Source organism: Sturnus vulgaris, chromosome 23 (genome assembly GCF_052056855.1).
Source record: "Sturnus vulgaris isolate bStuVul1 chromosome 23, bStuVul1.hap1, whole genome shotgun sequence".
NCBI classification, from domain to species: domain Eukaryota; kingdom Metazoa; phylum Chordata; class Aves; order Passeriformes; family Sturnidae; genus Sturnus; species Sturnus vulgaris.
Window position 1 is genome coordinate 8,298,638 of NC_142265.1, and position 15,962 is coordinate 8,314,599.

The 15,962-nt window shown below is 61.6% G+C and overlaps 4 protein-coding genes across 8 annotated transcripts in view; 3 read left to right on the forward strand and 1 right to left on the reverse strand.

The window, feature by feature from the left end:
• The window catches only part of SIK3 (SIK family kinase 3), a 69,296-nt gene extending 60,662 nt beyond the window's left edge, over positions 1 to 8,634 (forward strand). For all 5 annotated transcript variants that reach the window (XM_014884647.2, XM_088177901.1, XM_014884648.2 and 2 more), the window contains 6 exons: positions 567 to 927; positions 1,148 to 2,022; positions 5,461 to 5,621; positions 6,291 to 6,423; positions 6,521 to 6,688; positions 6,951 to 8,634. In XM_014884647.2, coding sequence (XP_014740133.1) covers positions 567 to 927; positions 1,148 to 2,022; positions 5,461 to 5,621; positions 6,291 to 6,423; positions 6,521 to 6,678 — 1,688 coding nt within the window. In that variant the 3' untranslated portion in view covers positions 6,679 to 6,688; positions 6,951 to 8,634. The remainder of the gene's footprint in view (positions 1 to 566; positions 928 to 1,147; positions 2,023 to 5,460; positions 5,622 to 6,290; positions 6,424 to 6,520; positions 6,689 to 6,950) is intronic.
• Positions 8,635 to 9,740: 1,106 nt separating this feature from the next.
• On the forward strand, positions 9,741 to 11,283 carry APOA1 (apolipoprotein A1). Its single transcript, XM_014884651.2, has 4 exons — positions 9,741 to 9,773; positions 9,922 to 9,977; positions 10,206 to 10,359; positions 10,439 to 11,283. Exons 2-4 carry the CDS (start codon positions 9,935 to 9,937, stop codon positions 11,034 to 11,036), a joined length of 795 nt encoding a protein of 264 aa, XP_014740137.1. The 5' UTR covers positions 9,741 to 9,773; positions 9,922 to 9,934; the 3' UTR covers positions 11,037 to 11,283.
• Positions 11,284 to 11,639: 356 nt separating this feature from the next.
• APOC3 (apolipoprotein C3) lies at positions 11,640 to 12,578 on the reverse strand. The gene is made up of 5 exons (XM_088177911.1): positions 12,545 to 12,578; positions 12,334 to 12,399; positions 12,169 to 12,228; positions 11,938 to 12,064; positions 11,640 to 11,831 (listed from the first exon to the last, which is right to left on the reverse strand). The coding sequence occupies exons 3-5, from the start codon at positions 12,224 to 12,226 to the stop codon at positions 11,735 to 11,737; spliced, it is 282 nt and encodes a 93-aa protein (XP_088034037.1). The 5' UTR covers positions 12,227 to 12,228; positions 12,334 to 12,399; positions 12,545 to 12,578; the 3' UTR covers positions 11,640 to 11,734.
• Positions 12,579 to 13,671: 1,093 nt separating this feature from the next.
• APOA4 (apolipoprotein A4) lies at positions 13,672 to 15,088 on the forward strand. The gene is made up of 3 exons (XM_014884649.2): positions 13,672 to 13,731; positions 13,854 to 13,980; positions 14,080 to 15,088. Exons 1-3 carry the CDS (start codon positions 13,683 to 13,685, stop codon positions 15,005 to 15,007), a joined length of 1,104 nt encoding a protein of 367 aa, XP_014740135.1. The 5' UTR covers positions 13,672 to 13,682; the 3' UTR covers positions 15,008 to 15,088.
• The last annotated feature ends 874 nt before the right edge of the window (positions 15,089 to 15,962 follow it).

A 15,962-nucleotide genomic window follows, 5' to 3' on the forward strand; every position in this document is an offset into this window, starting at 1 on the left:
CCATGTGATCCCAAAGCAGCCTGGGGTTGCCAGGGCTCTGTTCCCCCCAGCCCAAGCCCTGCACAGTTTGCTGATGATGTAAAAGAGTCTCCATCTGGCAGCAAGGGCTGGTGTTATCGAGAGCTGGCGAGAAGCTGCCAGCTGGAATGTGCTGTCGGGTTCCTTGTCACAAGATCCTTACTTATCGCTCCCGGGGGTGGGGAGGAAGGGCTGATATTCTCGGGTTTATGCAAATCACTGTCAGCTCCGCAGAGTTTCTGTTTTGGTGCAAGGGGCTCTGGCTGTGACCTTTGCACGCTGGCACAGCATGACAGAGCACCCATACAGACACATACTGGGCTCCCAGCCTGGCCCAGAGTCACGGAATGAATCACAGCATCATTGCTTGGTTTGGGTTGGAAGGGACTTTAAAGATCATCCCTTTCCAGCCCCCTGCTACGGGCAGGGACACCTTCCACTAGACCAGGCTAATCCAAGCCCTGTCCAGCGCTTTGGGGAATGCGGCAGATCCTGCTCCCAAGCCTCACTGGGCTGACAGGGGTGCTGGGGGTCTTTGTTCCTTGTAGGTGCTGCCTCCCAGTCCCAGTTCCAAGGGATGCCATCCCACAGCACGATCTTCCCGCAGTCGGGTAACTGTTCCCCTCCCCCGGCCATGGGGCTGACGTGCCTGGCCCTGCAGCAGCAGCAGTCGCAGCCCCAGCAGGTCACCATCCAAGTGCAGGAGCCCGGGGACATGGTGGGCAGCAGCCTGCTGCCCGGGGCCTCGGTGGGCGGGCAGGGCCTGGCGTCCCACGCACGGGGGATGTCCCTGAGCCCCAGCGCCAGCCAGATCCAGATGCAGCACCGTGCCAACCTGATGGCCTCGCTCAGCTACGGCCACCGGCAGCTGTCCAAGCAGCTGAGCGCCGACAGTGCCGAGTCGCACAGGTGAGGGCTCCTCCCTGCCTGCTCCCGGCTCGGGGCAGTGCGATCTCAGCGTGAGACACCGTGTCCTTGCCATCTGCCTTGTGCTTGCTCCCTCCCTGTCCCTGGGAAGGAGTTGCTGAGCCAGGCCAGGGCTGCTGGGGAGGTCCCTCCCGATGCAGGAGCAGCTCTGGCTCCTGCTGAGCAGCGTGGTCACTTGTCCTTTTTCTCCTTGTCCTTGCAGTCTGAACGTGAGCAGGTATCCCCCCGCCAACTACGACCAGGTGCACTTACACCCCCACCTGTTCCCGGAGCAGCCCCGCGTTTCCCCCAGCAACTACAGCCCGCCGGGAGGGGTGGGGTTCCCTGCAGCCCAGCAAGCTCTGAAGGTCCCTCAGCTCGACCAGTACCCCAGTTTCCCTCCGAACGCACATCAGCAGCAGCAGCACTACACGGCATCGGCACTACAGCAGGCACTGTTGTCCCCGACACCTCCCGACTACAGCCGACACCAGCAGGTACCGCACATCCTCCAGGGACTGCTTTCCCCCCGGCACTCGCTCACGGGGCACACGGACATGCGGCTGCCCCAGGCAGAATTTGCACAGCTCATCAAACGGCGGCAGCAGCAGCAGCAGCAGCAAGAATTCCAAGAGTTGTTCAGGCATATGAGTCAAGGGGATGCTGGGAATATGGGCACCAGCATGGGACAGAACCTCTCGGAGCGCCAGTCGTTGTCTTTGCCTTATCAGAGTGCTGACACGTACCACCCCCAGAACAGCCCCCAACATCTCTTAAAAATCAGGGCGCAAGAATGTATCCAGCAGGTCCCTGCGTCCGTGCCCCCGCCGCAGGGATACGGACACCAGCCAGCCCTGTTCCACTCGGAGAGCATGGAGGAGGACTGCGCCTGCGAGGGAAACAGGGACAGCTTTCCTGACAGTAAGAGTTCAAACACATTGACCAAAGGTTGCCACGAGACCCCTCTGCTTGTAAACGCAGGAGGGCACGGGGACCCCGAATCTTTGCTAGGAACTGCTAATCCTGCGCAGGAGCTGGGAACGCACCAGTACAGGCATCAGCCTGCGCCCGGATTCAGGAATAAGGTGCCCAGCAGAGGTAAGGCTCCCTGCTGCCCGTGCAGGCCAGGTGTCCATCCGTGCAGGCCAGGTGTCCATCCGTGCCAGCCACTCACCTTCGTGCCCAGGACACCGTCCCACCCGGCACGCCAAGGGTTTCCTGACATATTCTGCATAGCACAGAATTACCGAGATTCTTTCTGGCTTTTGTGGCCTGAAGTAAATTGCAGGCACAGCCTCTGTAATAAACAGGGTTGAATAAGGAAGGAGCCCGATGGGCTGCTTCCCTTGGGAATTTGACCTATTTCTGCAGGCAGGTAAAGGCCTGGGCCCAGCTTGCTGCCATCTTTTCGGGGATGCTGCAGGGTAACCACAGATTTATTCTTGTTGGCCATGTTCCCCATTCCCTGTAAACACGGGCTAGGAGCAGCTCAGGTGCCAGCACAGCCCAGCAGTGTTGCCATTTTTTCCTGCTCTTAAGCACAGACCCTCAAGTCCAGGCACTGCTAAAGCTCCCACAAACACACAGAGTAACAGTGTTGGTCCGTGTCCTGTGGCTCCAGCCTCTCTGGCACTTTGGGAAGCAGCAGCAGCAGCAAGATTTTATCCCTGCTTGAACTGGGAAGGGTGGATTCTGGAGAGAGAGTTTAAACTTGCCATTAGGGTTTGAAGATCTTTCCTGCTCCTTGGAAGCAGCTGCACCTTTGCTCCTCAGTGGCTGCTCTGGCAGTGCTGAGCTGTCAGAGAATTCCTGCCTGAGCTGTAATTGCAGGCTCCTCTGCAGAAAAAACACCCTCCAAGCCCCTTGCTAAGAGGGCTTTGAGGAGAGGCTGAGCAGGCAGATCAGTATTCCCTGCAGGACTCGGGGTGCTGGGCTGGAGCCACCAGCTTGCCCTTGGCACTCGGGGCCCTATTGCAGAGGAGCTGTGTCCAGGGCACAGGAGGCCCAGCTTTGTTCAGGGACACAGGGTTTGTTCAGGGTTTGTTGGGAAAGTACCAGGCTGGAATAGGCTGGCTCAGAGGGCTGAGTGGGGCTGCCAAACCCTGACCCCCCCAGAGCGTGGGCAGGGGGCAGGGACAAGGCTGGGCTGTGCTGAAATCCTCCTAAATTCTGAATTCTCTTTGCTCTCAGAACTCCCCTGCTGTGGGAAGAATCCCACACACTCCCCTGTGTGGAGTGGGGGGAATTGCCCCAGGCTCAGCCTAGGTTGGAAGCTCTGGAAGGGCGTTTGGTACAAAATCATGAGTTTGAATCTTGTCACTGAAGCCCCTTAGATGGACAGTGAGGTTTGATGAAGTCAGAAGCCAAATTTCGGCCCCCGCACTGCTGGTGCAAGGACTGGTTACACAAAAGAGAAGGACTTTAGACTGCAAGGCCTTGTAAATGAGTAAAAGCAAATAAATGTTTACAAATAGGCTTGTGTAAGCCTTTCTGACAGGGCTGTTTGTAGTAAACTGTGTCCTGGGATGCAACTGCTTGTACCTTTTTCCCTATGGCCTCCATAACCCACTTGGACTCAGGCCTGTGCTGCTTCAGGTCCAGGCAGAGTCACTTCAGAGCTTCCCAGGTACTTTTACCTACAGCAAATCCTACACCTGGGCCTTGCCGTTTTTGACCTACACCGAATCCTACATCACTCAGGTTTCCCACTATTGACCTACACAAAATCCTGTATCCCTGGCTTCTCCCACTCTTCTGCTTAGACTGTGTAATGAGGGTGCAGTTTGAAGGGTGTCTTCTCTCCCTGCCTCAGCTGCCCAGATGTGTTTTCCCTGGAGCAGAGTGTAACTTCCCAGTGGCTCGGGAGTGTCTGTGCTCCAAGGGTGCTGACGCTGATCACAAAGCTCTGGATGTCTCTGGAGCATCTGCCAGCGATGGCAGCCCTTGAGAGCCGACCAAATCTGTTTGGGATGTGACTGAGCTGCCTGTGAACGGCCCTGCTCCAGTTTTGTTCCAACGTAGCCATCCCGGGGCTGGGAGCACTGCCCGTGGGAAACCTGCCTGGGCTCGGCACGCAGGGAGCCGAGCTGGCGTGCCAGTGTCACATGCCCAGTGACACAAAGGATGTGGCCGTGAAAGGCTCTCCTCCGCAGGGCTGGGGGTGTCACTTCGGGGTGTCTGTCCCTTGGTGCAGAGCAGCATGCCCAGAGGTGCAGTGCTGGCGTTGGGAAGCAGCTGTTTTTTGGGTCCTGGCTCTTCCAGGCTGAGGGAATTTGTCACCCGCAGGGACTGGGGCCGGGGCTGTTTGTGGAGCTGGAGCAGCAGGCTGCTGGCCCCAACCACTGTTCCCACAGTTGGAGCAGCATCCCAAGCAGTGTGTGGGTGGCACTGATCCGCTAACATCTGTTACCTCATGTTTTCCTTCTCGCTTTTCCGGGAAAGCTGACTGTTAACCGCATGTAACCCCACGGTTGTGCAAAGGCAGGGGGAGGCTGCATCTCAGACAGAGATTCCTGCCTGGGACAGGGCTCCAGCAGGAATGCCACATTCCTTATGGAGGAAGGGCACGGACAGCAGTGTGCTGGCTGTGCTGTCCGTGCTCACCTGCCTGCGAGCACTGTGGGGACCGCATGGGATGGGGGTGTCACTTGAATTCTGCTAAATTTGTGGACGGATTTTGGGACTGCCCTGTGTAGGGCCAGGAGTGGGACTTGGATGATCCTTGTGGGTCCAAGTGGGGATGTTGTAGGATTCTGTGAGATCTCTCTGGGGAGCAGTTTCGTGGCAGTTGCAGTGCCGGCTGGGCTGTGCAGTGTCCCAGCACAGCAGGACATCACTTCCCACCGGCCAAAGTCCTGGGAAAGCTCTGGCTTTGTGAGGGATGTACCTGCAGCTGTGTCAGCGAGCTCATCCCCGATGACAGGCTCCTCTATGGCTCAGGACTTTATCCAAAACATTGTGTACTTGATGATGGGAGGCTTTGCCTGATAGGAATGTGGCCTTTGCCCTCAGTCACAAGAGCTTGCAGTGCAGATGGACTTTGCCAGGCAGAACACTGGTGTGCTCCCGCAGCCAGATAGTGGAGGGCAGGGAGAAGTCATCTGATAAAAGTGAAGATCCTGGCCAGCTCTTCCAGCAGGATTATGTTGCTTACAATTGCCATGGGGCCCTGCTAGACCATCCCGTGTTGGAGGCTCCCCCAGCCCTTGTGTAACAATGTGGGCAGGCTGGGGGTCGAGCTCAGGCTCGAGGGGCAGGCAGAAGTGGGAAAGGGTCTGGTTCCTGTGCTCCTGCCCCAGCGCCTCCAGCTTTAGGCTGCTTTTGTAGATCTGATGGAAGGCAGCTAGCACTGGGATCTTCTGGTGTATTAATGCTGGAGGGAGAAGCCTGTGTGAGTGCACTGGAGCAGCCGGGGGTCCTGTCCTTGCTCTGCCAGCAAGGGCGTTCGTGTGTGGCATCACAGCTCAGTTCTGCACAGGTGGCTGGGAGCTGCAGGTTCCTTGTACTAACGTGTCCTTTTTCTGTCTGGTTTTCAAGAGTCCATCGTAGGGAACTGCATGGACAGGAGCTCCCCTGGCCAAGCCATGCAGGTGCCTGACCACAACGGCCTGGGCTACCCCGTGCGCCCCTCGTCCAGCGAGCAGCGTCCCCGCAGCCTGCAGAGACATCACACCATCCAGAACAGTGATGATGCCTACGTAGGTGCCTCTGCCTCCCAGTCCCTCCTCTGACACGGCCTGGCGTGGCTGTGGCCACTCAGGGCTCTGCAGACACACCCAGCCCAGCTGTGGGTCCTGCAGGGCTGTGAAGGAGCTGGTCATGGTAGCCTAGATCTCAATGCTCTGTGTCCTGTGGGGTTTGGGAATCCTGCCCAAATTTTGATGTGTGCTTTGCTACGGCTCCCTTCTGCTGTAGATGAGAGTGTCAGGATGAGGAGCAATGGCCAGAAACTAAAACACAAGTTCCACCTCAACATTAGGAAGAGCTTCTTTCCATGGAGGGTAGCACAGCCCTGGAACAGCTGCCCAGGGAGGGCCTGGAGTCTCCCTCTCTGGAGACATCCCAAAATCACCCAGATGTTTTTCTGTCATCTGCTCCAGGTGTTCCTGCCTTGTCAGGGGTTTGTGCTGTATGATTTCCAGATCTGACTTCCTACCCTAGCTATGCTCTGATTCTGTTAGTTCAGAGGGGTTTGGACCATTCAGTCCATCTTCCTGTCGAAGGGACAGGCTGCACCCAAGCTGTGCCTGATGCAGTTCTTGTCTTTCCAAACCCTTGCTGAATGTTTGCAGAGGCTCCATGGGCAGCTGGGGAAGAGCAGGATCCTCTCCTGAGCTCCCCTTGAGCGTGTCCTGCCATCTCCACAGGTGCAGTTGGATAACTTGCCAGGAATGAGTTTGATGGCAGGAAAAGCTCTCAGCTCTGCTCGGATGTCTGACGCCGTGCTCAGCCAGTCGTCGCTGATGGCCAGCCAGCAGCTGCGGGACAGGGACAGCGAGGGTGAGCCCTGGGGCTGCCCAGGGGCAGGGGACGTGGGCAGCTCCTCGGGGAGCTCAGTCACAGCCACAGGTGCTGAGCCTCCTCTCTGCCCTTACAGAGTGCGGGGAGAGTTTGGAAGGTCAAGAACACGCGAACCTGGGCGATGGCAGCCAGCACCTCAACACCTCCTGCTACCCCTCGACGTGTATCACGGACGTCCTGCTGAGCTACAAGCACCCGGAGGTGCCCTTTGGGATGGAGCAGGCGGGGGTGTAACCAGGAGGGAGTGAGTATCCCCGTGTCCTCCTCTCTTCCATGGGTCACCTTTCCTGCTCATTGCTCCAGGGCTGGGGTTGGGACCATCCTGTGCTGGAGCTGTTTGCTGTTCCCCCGTTTGCCCTGGGGCAGCATCCCTCCTTCCAGGCTTGTGCTGTGCTCAGACCCCTCTGCATGGCAGGGTCAGGAGTGGCCTGGGATTGCTGGAGGGCTGTGGGAGGAGATGTGCCGTTCTGGTGTCCCCTTACATCTCTCTTTTCTCTCTCTTGCAGGGTTTGTGTACAGCTTTGAAATGAAAAGGTCCATTTTAAACCAACAGTATCTAGCAGCATTGCGCCAAATTGCCGTAGTATTTCTGACTAACTGGAATACCATGGCCCCTTTCCTCATCCTCACTTCATCCAGTGTGTCGTTCCTTTGGGTTCTTTAATTTCTGCCACACTTGCCTGTAACTCCAGCTACACCCAGAGCCCTGAGCCCGACACGGAGGATCGGCCTGGGCACCGGGGCTGCTCTGGGGGCTGGCCCTGCCCGGGGCCCCACGCCGGGCTGAGCCTCCCTGGAGCCTGCCCTGAGCAGGTCCAAGGGGGCTGGAGCCTCTCCTGGATGGAGGCCACGCTCTCCTTCCACTCTGTCCCACTGCACGGGGGGGTCTGGGCCTGGCAGCACTGGCAGGGGCCCTCCCCACCCCAGTGCAATCCACTTCTTGTCTCACCTCTGTCTGCTCTGTTCCCTCTCGTGTGTCGGGGTGCTGACAGCATCACCCCTGCCCTGCCCTCCCTTCCCTTTTCTTTCCAAATCTGCCACGACTTGGGGTTTTTTTCTTTTCCTGGCTAATGTAGGGCAGACGGATTTTTCTTTGTTTCCTTCGCTTTTCCTCCTGATCACGTAGGAATTGTTTTTTTTGGTAAATGTTGTTTTATTATTATTGTTATTAATAAAAGGCAAAAGGAATTTCTGTTTGAGAGAAATTTTTAACTAGATTCTGTTCTATATGAATTGTGACTTGCACCTTTTGTTCAAAGTATTTTATTTCTTTTAATGACATTGTACTTGTGACTGGTTTTCTCTCGTGCCAGTGACGACAGTGGTAATTCTCCTTATACAGTCGGGGCGTGCAGAGGTCTCTTCTTTGTCCCTTTTCCATCCTTTCCATGGTGGATAGAGTGGTAGGCCCCCCTCACTGGGGCTCAGGAGCACACGTGGTGTCACCCTTGCCTTTGGGACTTGACAAGCTCCAGCTCAGATCCTTCTTACTGACGTTTTTTCTGGAATATTTTTTAAAACTAAAGGAAACATCGCCCCAGCCCTCCTGACTTTGCACAGAAGGAAGTGTGAAACCAACACGGCAGAGGTGACTTTGCTACCCCTACCCCGTGCCTCTTCCCAGCCTCCCCTTCTCCGGGAGAACAACGCTGACAGCTCTGCGATCCCGAAAATCAGAGAGCAGGGAGAGGCTGCACATCCCGGCCTCCCGAAAATCAGAGAGCAGGGAGGCTGCACATCCCAGCCGTGCACGGCCCCTCTCGGGGAGCCCGCCGGATCGAGCGGGAAGGGTGGGAAACGCTGAAAGCCTTTTGCTCTGTCCCTTTGGTTCATTTTCCTTTTGTTTACATGACACTGTATCCTGGGAGAGTCGCCGGGCCCCCCCCAGCAGCAGCCGCTGTGTCACCGTGCCATCCGCAGTATCACACTTTTTTTATCATGGCTTTGTATTGTAGTAATCAATACGCGCAGTATATGTTGAATGTATATTAATATACTTTGCTATTATTTCTGTTTTTTGGAAATGTCAGAAGTATTTTTTTTTTTCTTCCTCATTTATGTTGGACTAAAAACGAACAGGAAAAAAAAAGTTTCAGTAAATCTTCAGTCCATTTTTTTGTGGGTCACTTGCAACTAGTCAATTAGTTGGACAGTGGGATCATAACAAATAAAACCATGATTATGATCTTCCCTGGGCTCTTGTTTGCCTTGTTGCTCAACACCACAGTTCAAGGGGCGGCAGCTGCTGTGTCCCCAGTGCATCCCTGGCGCTGTCACTTCCCCCAGCTCCAGCAGCCCCCCTGGCTGGGTTTGCCAACGCCCCCCGGCACTCGCAGCCCCCTGCAGCTGGGCACGGCAGTGCTGCAGATCAGACCCCGCCCGGGCATCGCTGCAGTGGGGCTTTTCCAGCTGTGGGTAGGGTCTGGGAGGCGCAGGGAGCTGTGCCCGTGCCTCCAGCACCCTGCAGTACCTGGGGTGGCAATACCCGTGCGATGCTCTTGAGGTGCCCAGCGAGCCGGCACGGGTGGGGGCTGCGAGGAGCCGGTGCCACCCAGAAGCAGGAGCATCATTCCCCTCTAGCAGCTCCCCCTGGCACTGCCAGCCCTGCACACCCCCTGCAGCCCCGTCTGGGGACGTGGCTCCTCCTCTCCCTGTCCCCTCTCTCCCCTTGCCAGGCCGGGCTCAGCCCTGTGCGCTTGATTCCTGTGCATCCCTGGACTGGTGACAATGGGACAGGGGAGCACCTGGGCTCAGGGGAGTTTTGGGGTGGCCGTGCCAGTGCTGGTGCCTGCTCTGAGCCGAGCCTTCGCTTTGCCCAGGTCCCCAGCGAGAGCTGGCGTGGGCGGGCAGGGGCACAGCTCCCGGGACCTCTGGGCTGGGGACACAGCGGGAGAAGGGGGTGACGTGGGCGGCCCGGTGAAGGACGGGGCACAGACCCTCGGCCGAGGCGAGGGGTCCGGGTACGGCAGGCCAAATCCCTGCGGGAATAAACCTTGTCCCCGGGCCGGCGGCCAATCCCTGGGGGCTGCGAGGGGCCCCGGCAAGGCCGCGGGGCCAGCGGGAATCTGGGTCACCGGGAGCGTAAACAGCTCCTTGGCCGGCGAGGCGCGTCCCGCGGGGAGCTCCTGTTTGCTCGCCGCCCCTGCCAAGCCCGCGCTCCTCCGCGATGCTGCGCGATCCTTGAACCCTGCGCGCCACATCGCCCGCCGGGAGCGCGTTCCGGGGCCGCCGCGCTGGCTTATCTCCGCGGAACTGCCCCTCCGGCATAAATAGCGGCGGCGGAGCCCCGGCCGCTCAGACGGGACGAGCAGCAGCGGTAGAGAGAGCTGGTAAGAGCCCGGGCTGCTCCGCAGGACCAGAGCGGTGCCTCTCGCCCGCCGCCCCGGCTGGGACTCGCCGAGCCGGGCTGGGGGCTCAGCCTCGCCGGGCTGGATTTGCCGGGGCTCCCCGCGCTCAACTTTCTCGCTCTGCCCGCAGGTCCAGCGTCAAGATGAGAGCCGTGGTGTTGACCCTCGCCCTGCTCTGCCTGACGGGTAGGTCCGGACGGGGCTGCGGATCCCCGCGGGATGGAGCAGCACGGGCGGGATGCGGCGGCTGCGCCCGACGCGAGCGCTGCTGGAAGCCGCCGCTTTCCGAAGCTCTGTGCAAGCCGGGCTGCAGCCAAGGGGCTCCCTGGTCCCATCCCGAGCCGGGCAGGTCCCCGGCAGGGCTGGAGCCGCTCGGGGGCAGCGTGTCCTGAGCACACCCGGCTCTCTCCGCAGGCACCCAGGCCCGCTCCTTCTGGCAGCACGATGAGCCCCAGGCACCCCTGGATCGCCTCAAGGACATGCTCGATGTGTACCTGGAGACAGTGAAGGCCAGCGGCAAGGAAGCCATTGCCCAGTTCGAGGCCTCCACCGTGGGCAAACAGCTGGAGTAAGTGGGAGGTGTGTGGCGGGGGGCTGGCAGGGGTCTCTGGGCACCGTGTGTGACCTCCCTCCCTCCTCTCCCACAGCCTGAAGCTGGGTGAGAACCTGGACACGCTGGGTGCAGCTGCCGCCAAGCTGAGAGAGGATGTGGCCCCCTACTACAAAGAGGTGCGGGAGATGTGGCTGAAAGACACCGAGTCCCTGCGCAAGGAGCTGAGCAAGGACCTGGAGGAGGTTAAGGAGAAGATCAAGCCCTTCCTGGACCAGTTCTCTGCCAAGTGGACGGAGGATCTGGAGCAGTACCGCCAGCGCCTGGCACCCCTGGCCCAGGAGCTGAAGGAGCTCAGCAAGCAGAAGGTGGAGCTGCTGCAGCAGAAGCTGACCCCGGTGGCCGAGGAGGCGCGGGACCGTCTGCGCGGGCACGTCGAGGAGCTGCGCAAGAACGTGGCCCCTTTCAGCGATGAGCTGCGGCAGAAGCTGAGCCAGAAGCTGGAGGAGATCCGGGAGAAGGGCATCCCCCAGGCCGCTGAATACCAGGCCAAGGTGGTGGAGCACCTCACCAACCTGCGGGAGAAGATGACCCCCCTGGTGCAGGACTTCAAGGAGCGCCTCACCCCCTACACCGAGACCCTCAAGGCTCGTTTCCTCACCTTGCTGGAGGAACTCCAGAAGACCGTGGCCTGAGCTGCCGGCCGGCGCGGCCAGGGACTGAGCCCAGCCCCGCTCCGCAGCCGCCCCGGGTGCTCCCTGCCCTGCCCCGGGCGCTTCTTCTCAGGGGGCTCTGGGGACAGGCTGCAGGAGCCCCGGGCCAGCCCAGCCCTAGGGTGTCCTCCCCGGAGACCTCCTCCTCCCCTAGAATTCCCTCCTCAACCCGGCGTCGCTCTCAGCTTTGCCTCCCTTTTGACAAATAAACTTGACCTAAGTTATTGGAGCTCGCTCAGTCTTTGCAGTGGATGCTGGAGGGGGTAAGGGGTGCTCTGAGAAATTCTGGGGGTACTGGGGGACTCAGAGGGAGTGGGGAGACAGGAAGCTGGTGAGAGGTGCCCTGGGCTTGCCTAGTACTGAGTCCAGCTCTGCCCGAGGTGCAGGCGTGCTCAGCCCCACACAGGATGCTGGAGTATGGTGGCACTGAATTTGCAGGGGCTTGTGGAAGCAGCATCCGTCTCCTGCCACCCTGGGCACCCCGCCACGGCCGTGTGTACCCCAGTGCTGGTGTCTGTCCCAGACCTCCCTCTCCCTGAGGGTCACACTCCTTCTTCCCAGCCCCACAGTGATGCCACCACAGCGTTTGCATCAGCCCCGCTTTATTGAGAGCACCACGACAGCGGGTGGGAGCCGGGGTCTCCCCAGCCCCAGCAGTCCCCGGGCAGCCCCTGGCGAGGCTACGCGGCCGGAGTCTTCTTCCAGAGCTCCGCCAGCTGCTCCTTGAGCCACACCAGCCTCTGCTTCGCCAGCTCCGCGTTGTCCGACAGCCACTGCCTGCAGGGGAGGGGAGGGGGTCAGCGCGGGGCCCTGGCCGGGCTCCCCGCCGGCACCGGGAGATGGGGACAGGGACAGGGACAGGGCTGGCGGGGTTCAGGGGCACCTGGCCTGCCGCACCGCCTCGGAGTCCCGCGCCTTGCTGTAGACGTCCTTGGCCATGGCCGTGGCTTTCTGGGCCAGCTCCTGCACCTTCTGCACCAGCGCCTTCGGCTCCTCGGGCGCGTCGGCCCCTGCAAGCACGAGCCTGGTGGGACTGGGGGCACGGGGCTGTGCCCCACCGTGTGTGCCCTCCAGCACCCGGACCCATCCTCCTGCGCAGCCCCCTGACCCTTACTTGCTCCCACCGCCAGGACGGCCGTGCAGGCGAGCAGGAACAGCAGCGACGCCTTCATGGCTGGGGAGAGAGCAGAGCGCAGGATGTGGAGCACCAGGGGGGGCACGGGGGCCCCGACCCCGTCCCCTTCCCAGCACGATCCTCACCAGGGATGTCTCCACTCACCTGTGCCGGGCTCTGTGACGCGGGGGCAGCCCTGGGCTCCCTCTTTATACCTTCCCCACGGCCTCCCTGGGGGATTTGTGCAAAGTTCAGGGCAGGGCGCGGGGGGGCTGCAGGGGCCCCGCGTCCAGCCAGGAGTTGGGAAATCGCGCGGGGACGGAGCCTGCGGGGCCCCCGCGTGTCCGTGTGTGTGTGTGCACACGGCTGTTCATACCTGGGGGTGTGCACACGCGTGTGCGCAGCCAGCCCGGTGCCCGCGGCAGGGGACAGCCCTGGGCACACACGGCACAAGGGTGACATCCAGCGGCCCTGTCCCTGGGCACGACGCCCCAGGGCACCGAGAGGCGCTTCGGACCTTGCCATTGTCCCTGCCACTGCCTGGCTGGTCCCTGTCCCTGCCCGCCGTGCCCTTTGCCCGCTGTGACTGTGACACATCGCCGCGGCTCCGCTGCCCCCGGGCCGGGGGCTGCCCCTTCCAGGTGTGCGCCCAGAGCCCGATGCCCACGGGCAAGGACACGCACGGGTCCCAGCTCCATTCCCGTGTGGGGCGGGATGTGTGGGCGCCGTGTGGCTGCAATGCCCTGCGGTGTCCTGCCTCTTCCCGTGCCAGGGGTTCCTCCAGGAGCCTGGAGCGGGAAGGAACGATGCCATCCTGCCTGTGTACAGCCTCGTGTGTCCCCCAGCTCCATCAAAGTGTCGCCTTGAGCCCGTGTCCTGCCCTGCTGCCCAGCCCAGGCACAGCACAGCCGGTGGCAGAGCTGGGAGGTCCCTGCAGCATCCCCAGACCCCGTGTCCTGTCTCACTGCCACCTATCCCACAACCACACATCCCAGGTGCTTCACTGCCAGCATTGACAAGGCCATTGCTGCATCCACAGGGCAGGGAGGTGTCCCCTCAGCCCAGGGTCCCTGTGCCCCAGAGGGGCTGTCTGTGTCCTGCGTACCCCCAGCCCCTGTCTGTCCCTGTCACCCCCGCTGGGGGCTGGCGGGGCCCCGGGTGATGTCAGGGCCCTGGGTGATGTCAGGGCTCTGGGTGATGTCAGTTCTGCGCGCACGTCAGGCACTTCCACGTCGTGACCGTGCTAAAGTCCACGCCCTTGCTGTGTCACAGCCCGCGTGGAAGCTGCAGGAGCTGCATAAATAGTGCTGGGAGCTGCCGGCTCCACAGGTACCGCGGCAGTGGCAGCACAGGTGAGCAGCTGCAGGGGCTGGAGGGAGCCAGGAGGGAGCCAGGAGAAAACCAGAAGGGAGCCAGGGTCTCCATCACCTCTGGCAGGGGCCTTGGAGGCCGCTGGTCCCTGGGGCTTTCTTCATCTCTGCCCTGTACTCCCACAGGAGTCGCCAGCACTCAGGATGGCGCCGAAGGCGGCCGCCCTTGTCCTGGTTCTCCTTGCGATCTCAGGTGAGGGGGTGTGAGGGTCCTGGTGCCAGCAGGGTCTTCTGCCCCGGGGCAGGGATGGGGAATGTCCCTGCTGTCCTGGGGGAGTGGCATTGTGCGAGCGCTGATCCCAGCACCCCTTGCAGGGTCACGGGCTGATGTGAACCCCGACGATGTGGCCAGTGTGATCTGGAAGTACTTCACGGAGCTGGGCAGCAATGCCAAGGACACGGTGGACCAGCTGCAGCAGACCGAGATCAGCAAGCAGCTCAAGTGAGCCGAGGCACAGTGTTGGGGGGCTCGGGGGGCTCGGGGGGTGCCAGGCAGGGCCGGGGCATGTGGGCGCACACCTGACGTGTCCCCTCTCCCCAGCACCCTGCTGAAGAGCAACCTGCAGAGTGTCAGCGCCTACGCCGAGGACCTGCAGGAGCGGCTGGTGCCCTTTGCCATCGAGCTGCAGGGGCGGCTGGAGCAGGACTCGCAGCGGCTGAGGGAGCAGATCCAGCGGGAGCTGCGGGAGCTGCAGGCCAAGCTGGCGCCCTTCGCCGACGAGGTGCACCAGAAGATCGGCACCAACATCCGCCAGCTGCAGGCCAAGCTGAGCCCCTACGCCGAGGAACTGCGCTCCCAGGTGGACCGCAGCGCCGGGGAGCTGAAGCGGGCGCTGGAGCCCTACGCGGCCGAGCTGCGGGAGCGGCTGCAGGACAACACCGACAGCATCAAGACCTCCCTCAGCCCCTACGCTGACCGGCTGCAGCAGCAGATCGACGGCGGCGTGGAGAGCCTGAAGGAGCGGCTGTCGCCCATGGCAGATGAGCTGAAGGCGCAGGTGGAGCAGAGCGTGGCCGAGCTGCGGCGCGGGCTCAGCCCCTACGCCCAGGAGGTGCAGGACGGCCTCAACCGGCAGCTGGAGAGCCTGACCATGCAGATGGAGAGAGCGGCCGAGGAGCTGCGCAGCCGCCTGGCCACCAGCTCCGAGGAGCTTCGTGCCCAGCTGAGCCCGCTGGCACAGGAGCTGCGGGAGGCGGCGAGCGGAGATGCCGAGAGCCTGCGGCAGCGCCTGGCTCCTCTGGCACAGCAGCTGGAGCAGCGCGTGGGGCAGACGCTGGAGACCTTCCGGCAGCAGGCAGCTCCCTTCGGAGAGACCTTCGGGAAGCAGCTGGTGCAGCGGCTGGAGGAGATGCGCGGCAAGCTGGACTCGGGCGCTGCCGGCGTGGAGGATCACCTGGAGCTGCTGGAGAAGGAGGTGCGGGAGAAGGTGGCTGCTTTCCTCAGCACCGTCCCACCCCCACAGAATTAAACCGCCCCGGCCGGCCATCCACACACATTCCAAACATTCTTGGCCACTTCCAGTGGTAGAAATAAATCTCCTTGTGATGCACGTGCTGGTCCGTGTCCTTCCTTCTCACAGCATCCTGCTGTTCTACCTTGGGATGGGATACCAGGGGCATCCTCAGCTGCTCTGAGGGGGGAGCATCACTGAGTTCTGGGACACCAGGGAGAGAGAGCAGAGGTGGGATCAGGTGGGTGGGAGGTCTCTGTGATGGCTGGAGATGGTGACAGCCAGGTGAGCCCCATGGGCCAGCACAGGGCCGGGGCCTCCTGTCCCCTCATCACAGCTGGGGACACCCAGGTGGCTGCGGAGGGGCAGAGCCCGGGATGCGGGGCAGCAGCTGCCATGAGGGACGGGGATCTGCGGGTGGGGGACAGACACCTCGTCCCCACAGTGCAGCGGGGCTTGGACAGGAAGGGAACTCCGCGGACCAGGGAGAGCCAAAGGGGCTGAGGCGCTCTGCTGGCCCGGTACGAGGTGAAGCTCGGCCAGCGCTGCCTGGAGCGACCTCACGTGTCGGCCCAGGCGAGGAAACTCTGCGGACTTTGGTGCCGGAGCAGCGCTGGCGACTGCTCGGCGTTTCACCCCGGGAGCGCTGGACTTCGCCCCCGCCCCAGAGTGCCCGGGTTTACTCCCAGGCAAAGACCAGCGTGCAAAGGAAAGGACACGAGCACGGCGGGCTGGGTGTCCGGCGGCAGCGCCGCCACGGAAGGGGAAGCTGCGCTCCCGACCCGCTCACCCCAGCCCCTCCTGCACCCATCCCGGGGCTCCAGGCTCCCTTTTCGTCCCGACAGGAGCTACACCCGGTGTCCCCATCCTCATCCCCATCCCCATCCCGCCGCCTCGCACCGCCCCGGCAGCTCCATCCAGCATTCCCTCCGGGATGCAGAGATCGGCGGCGGGCCAGGGCCAGCCGCGTCCC

What these genes read in the sequence shown, in the direction of transcription:
- APOA4 (XM_014884649.2), top strand. Translation starts at nt 13,683, where the DNA reads ATGGCGCCGAAGGCGGCCGCCCTTGTCCTGGTTCTCCTTGCGATCTCA. An exon ending in GGTTCTCCTTGCGATCTCAG is followed by an intron (nt 13,732 to 13,853) that starts GTGAGGGGGTGT and finishes CACCCCTTGCAG; the next exon opens with GGTCACGGGCTGATGTGAAC. An exon ending in GAGATCAGCAAGCAGCTCAA is followed by an intron (nt 13,981 to 14,079) that starts GTGAGCCGAGGC and finishes CCCTCTCCCCAG; the next exon opens with CACCCTGCTGAAGAGCAACC.
- APOC3 (XM_088177911.1), bottom strand. Translation starts at nt 12,226, where the DNA reads ATGAAGGCGTCGCTGCTGTTCCTGCTCGCCTGCACGGCCGTCCTGGCG. An exon ending in CGTCCTGGCGGTGGGAGCAA is followed by an intron (nt 12,065 to 12,168) that starts GTAAGGGTCAGG and finishes TCGTGCTTGCAG; the next exon opens with GGGCCGACGCGCCCGAGGAG. An exon ending in GAGGCGGTGCGGCAGGCCAG is followed by an intron (nt 11,832 to 11,937) that starts GTGCCCCTGAAC and finishes CCTCCCCTGCAG; the next exon opens with GCAGTGGCTGTCGGACAACG.
- APOA1 (XM_014884651.2), top strand. Translation starts at nt 9,935, where the DNA reads ATGAGAGCCGTGGTGTTGACCCTCGCCCTGCTCTGCCTGACGG. An exon ending in CGCCCTGCTCTGCCTGACGG is followed by an intron (nt 9,978 to 10,205) that starts GTAGGTCCGGAC and finishes CTCTCTCCGCAG; the next exon opens with GCACCCAGGCCCGCTCCTTC. An exon ending in ACCGTGGGCAAACAGCTGGA is followed by an intron (nt 10,360 to 10,438) that starts GTAAGTGGGAGG and finishes CCTCTCCCACAG; the next exon opens with CCTGAAGCTGGGTGAGAACC.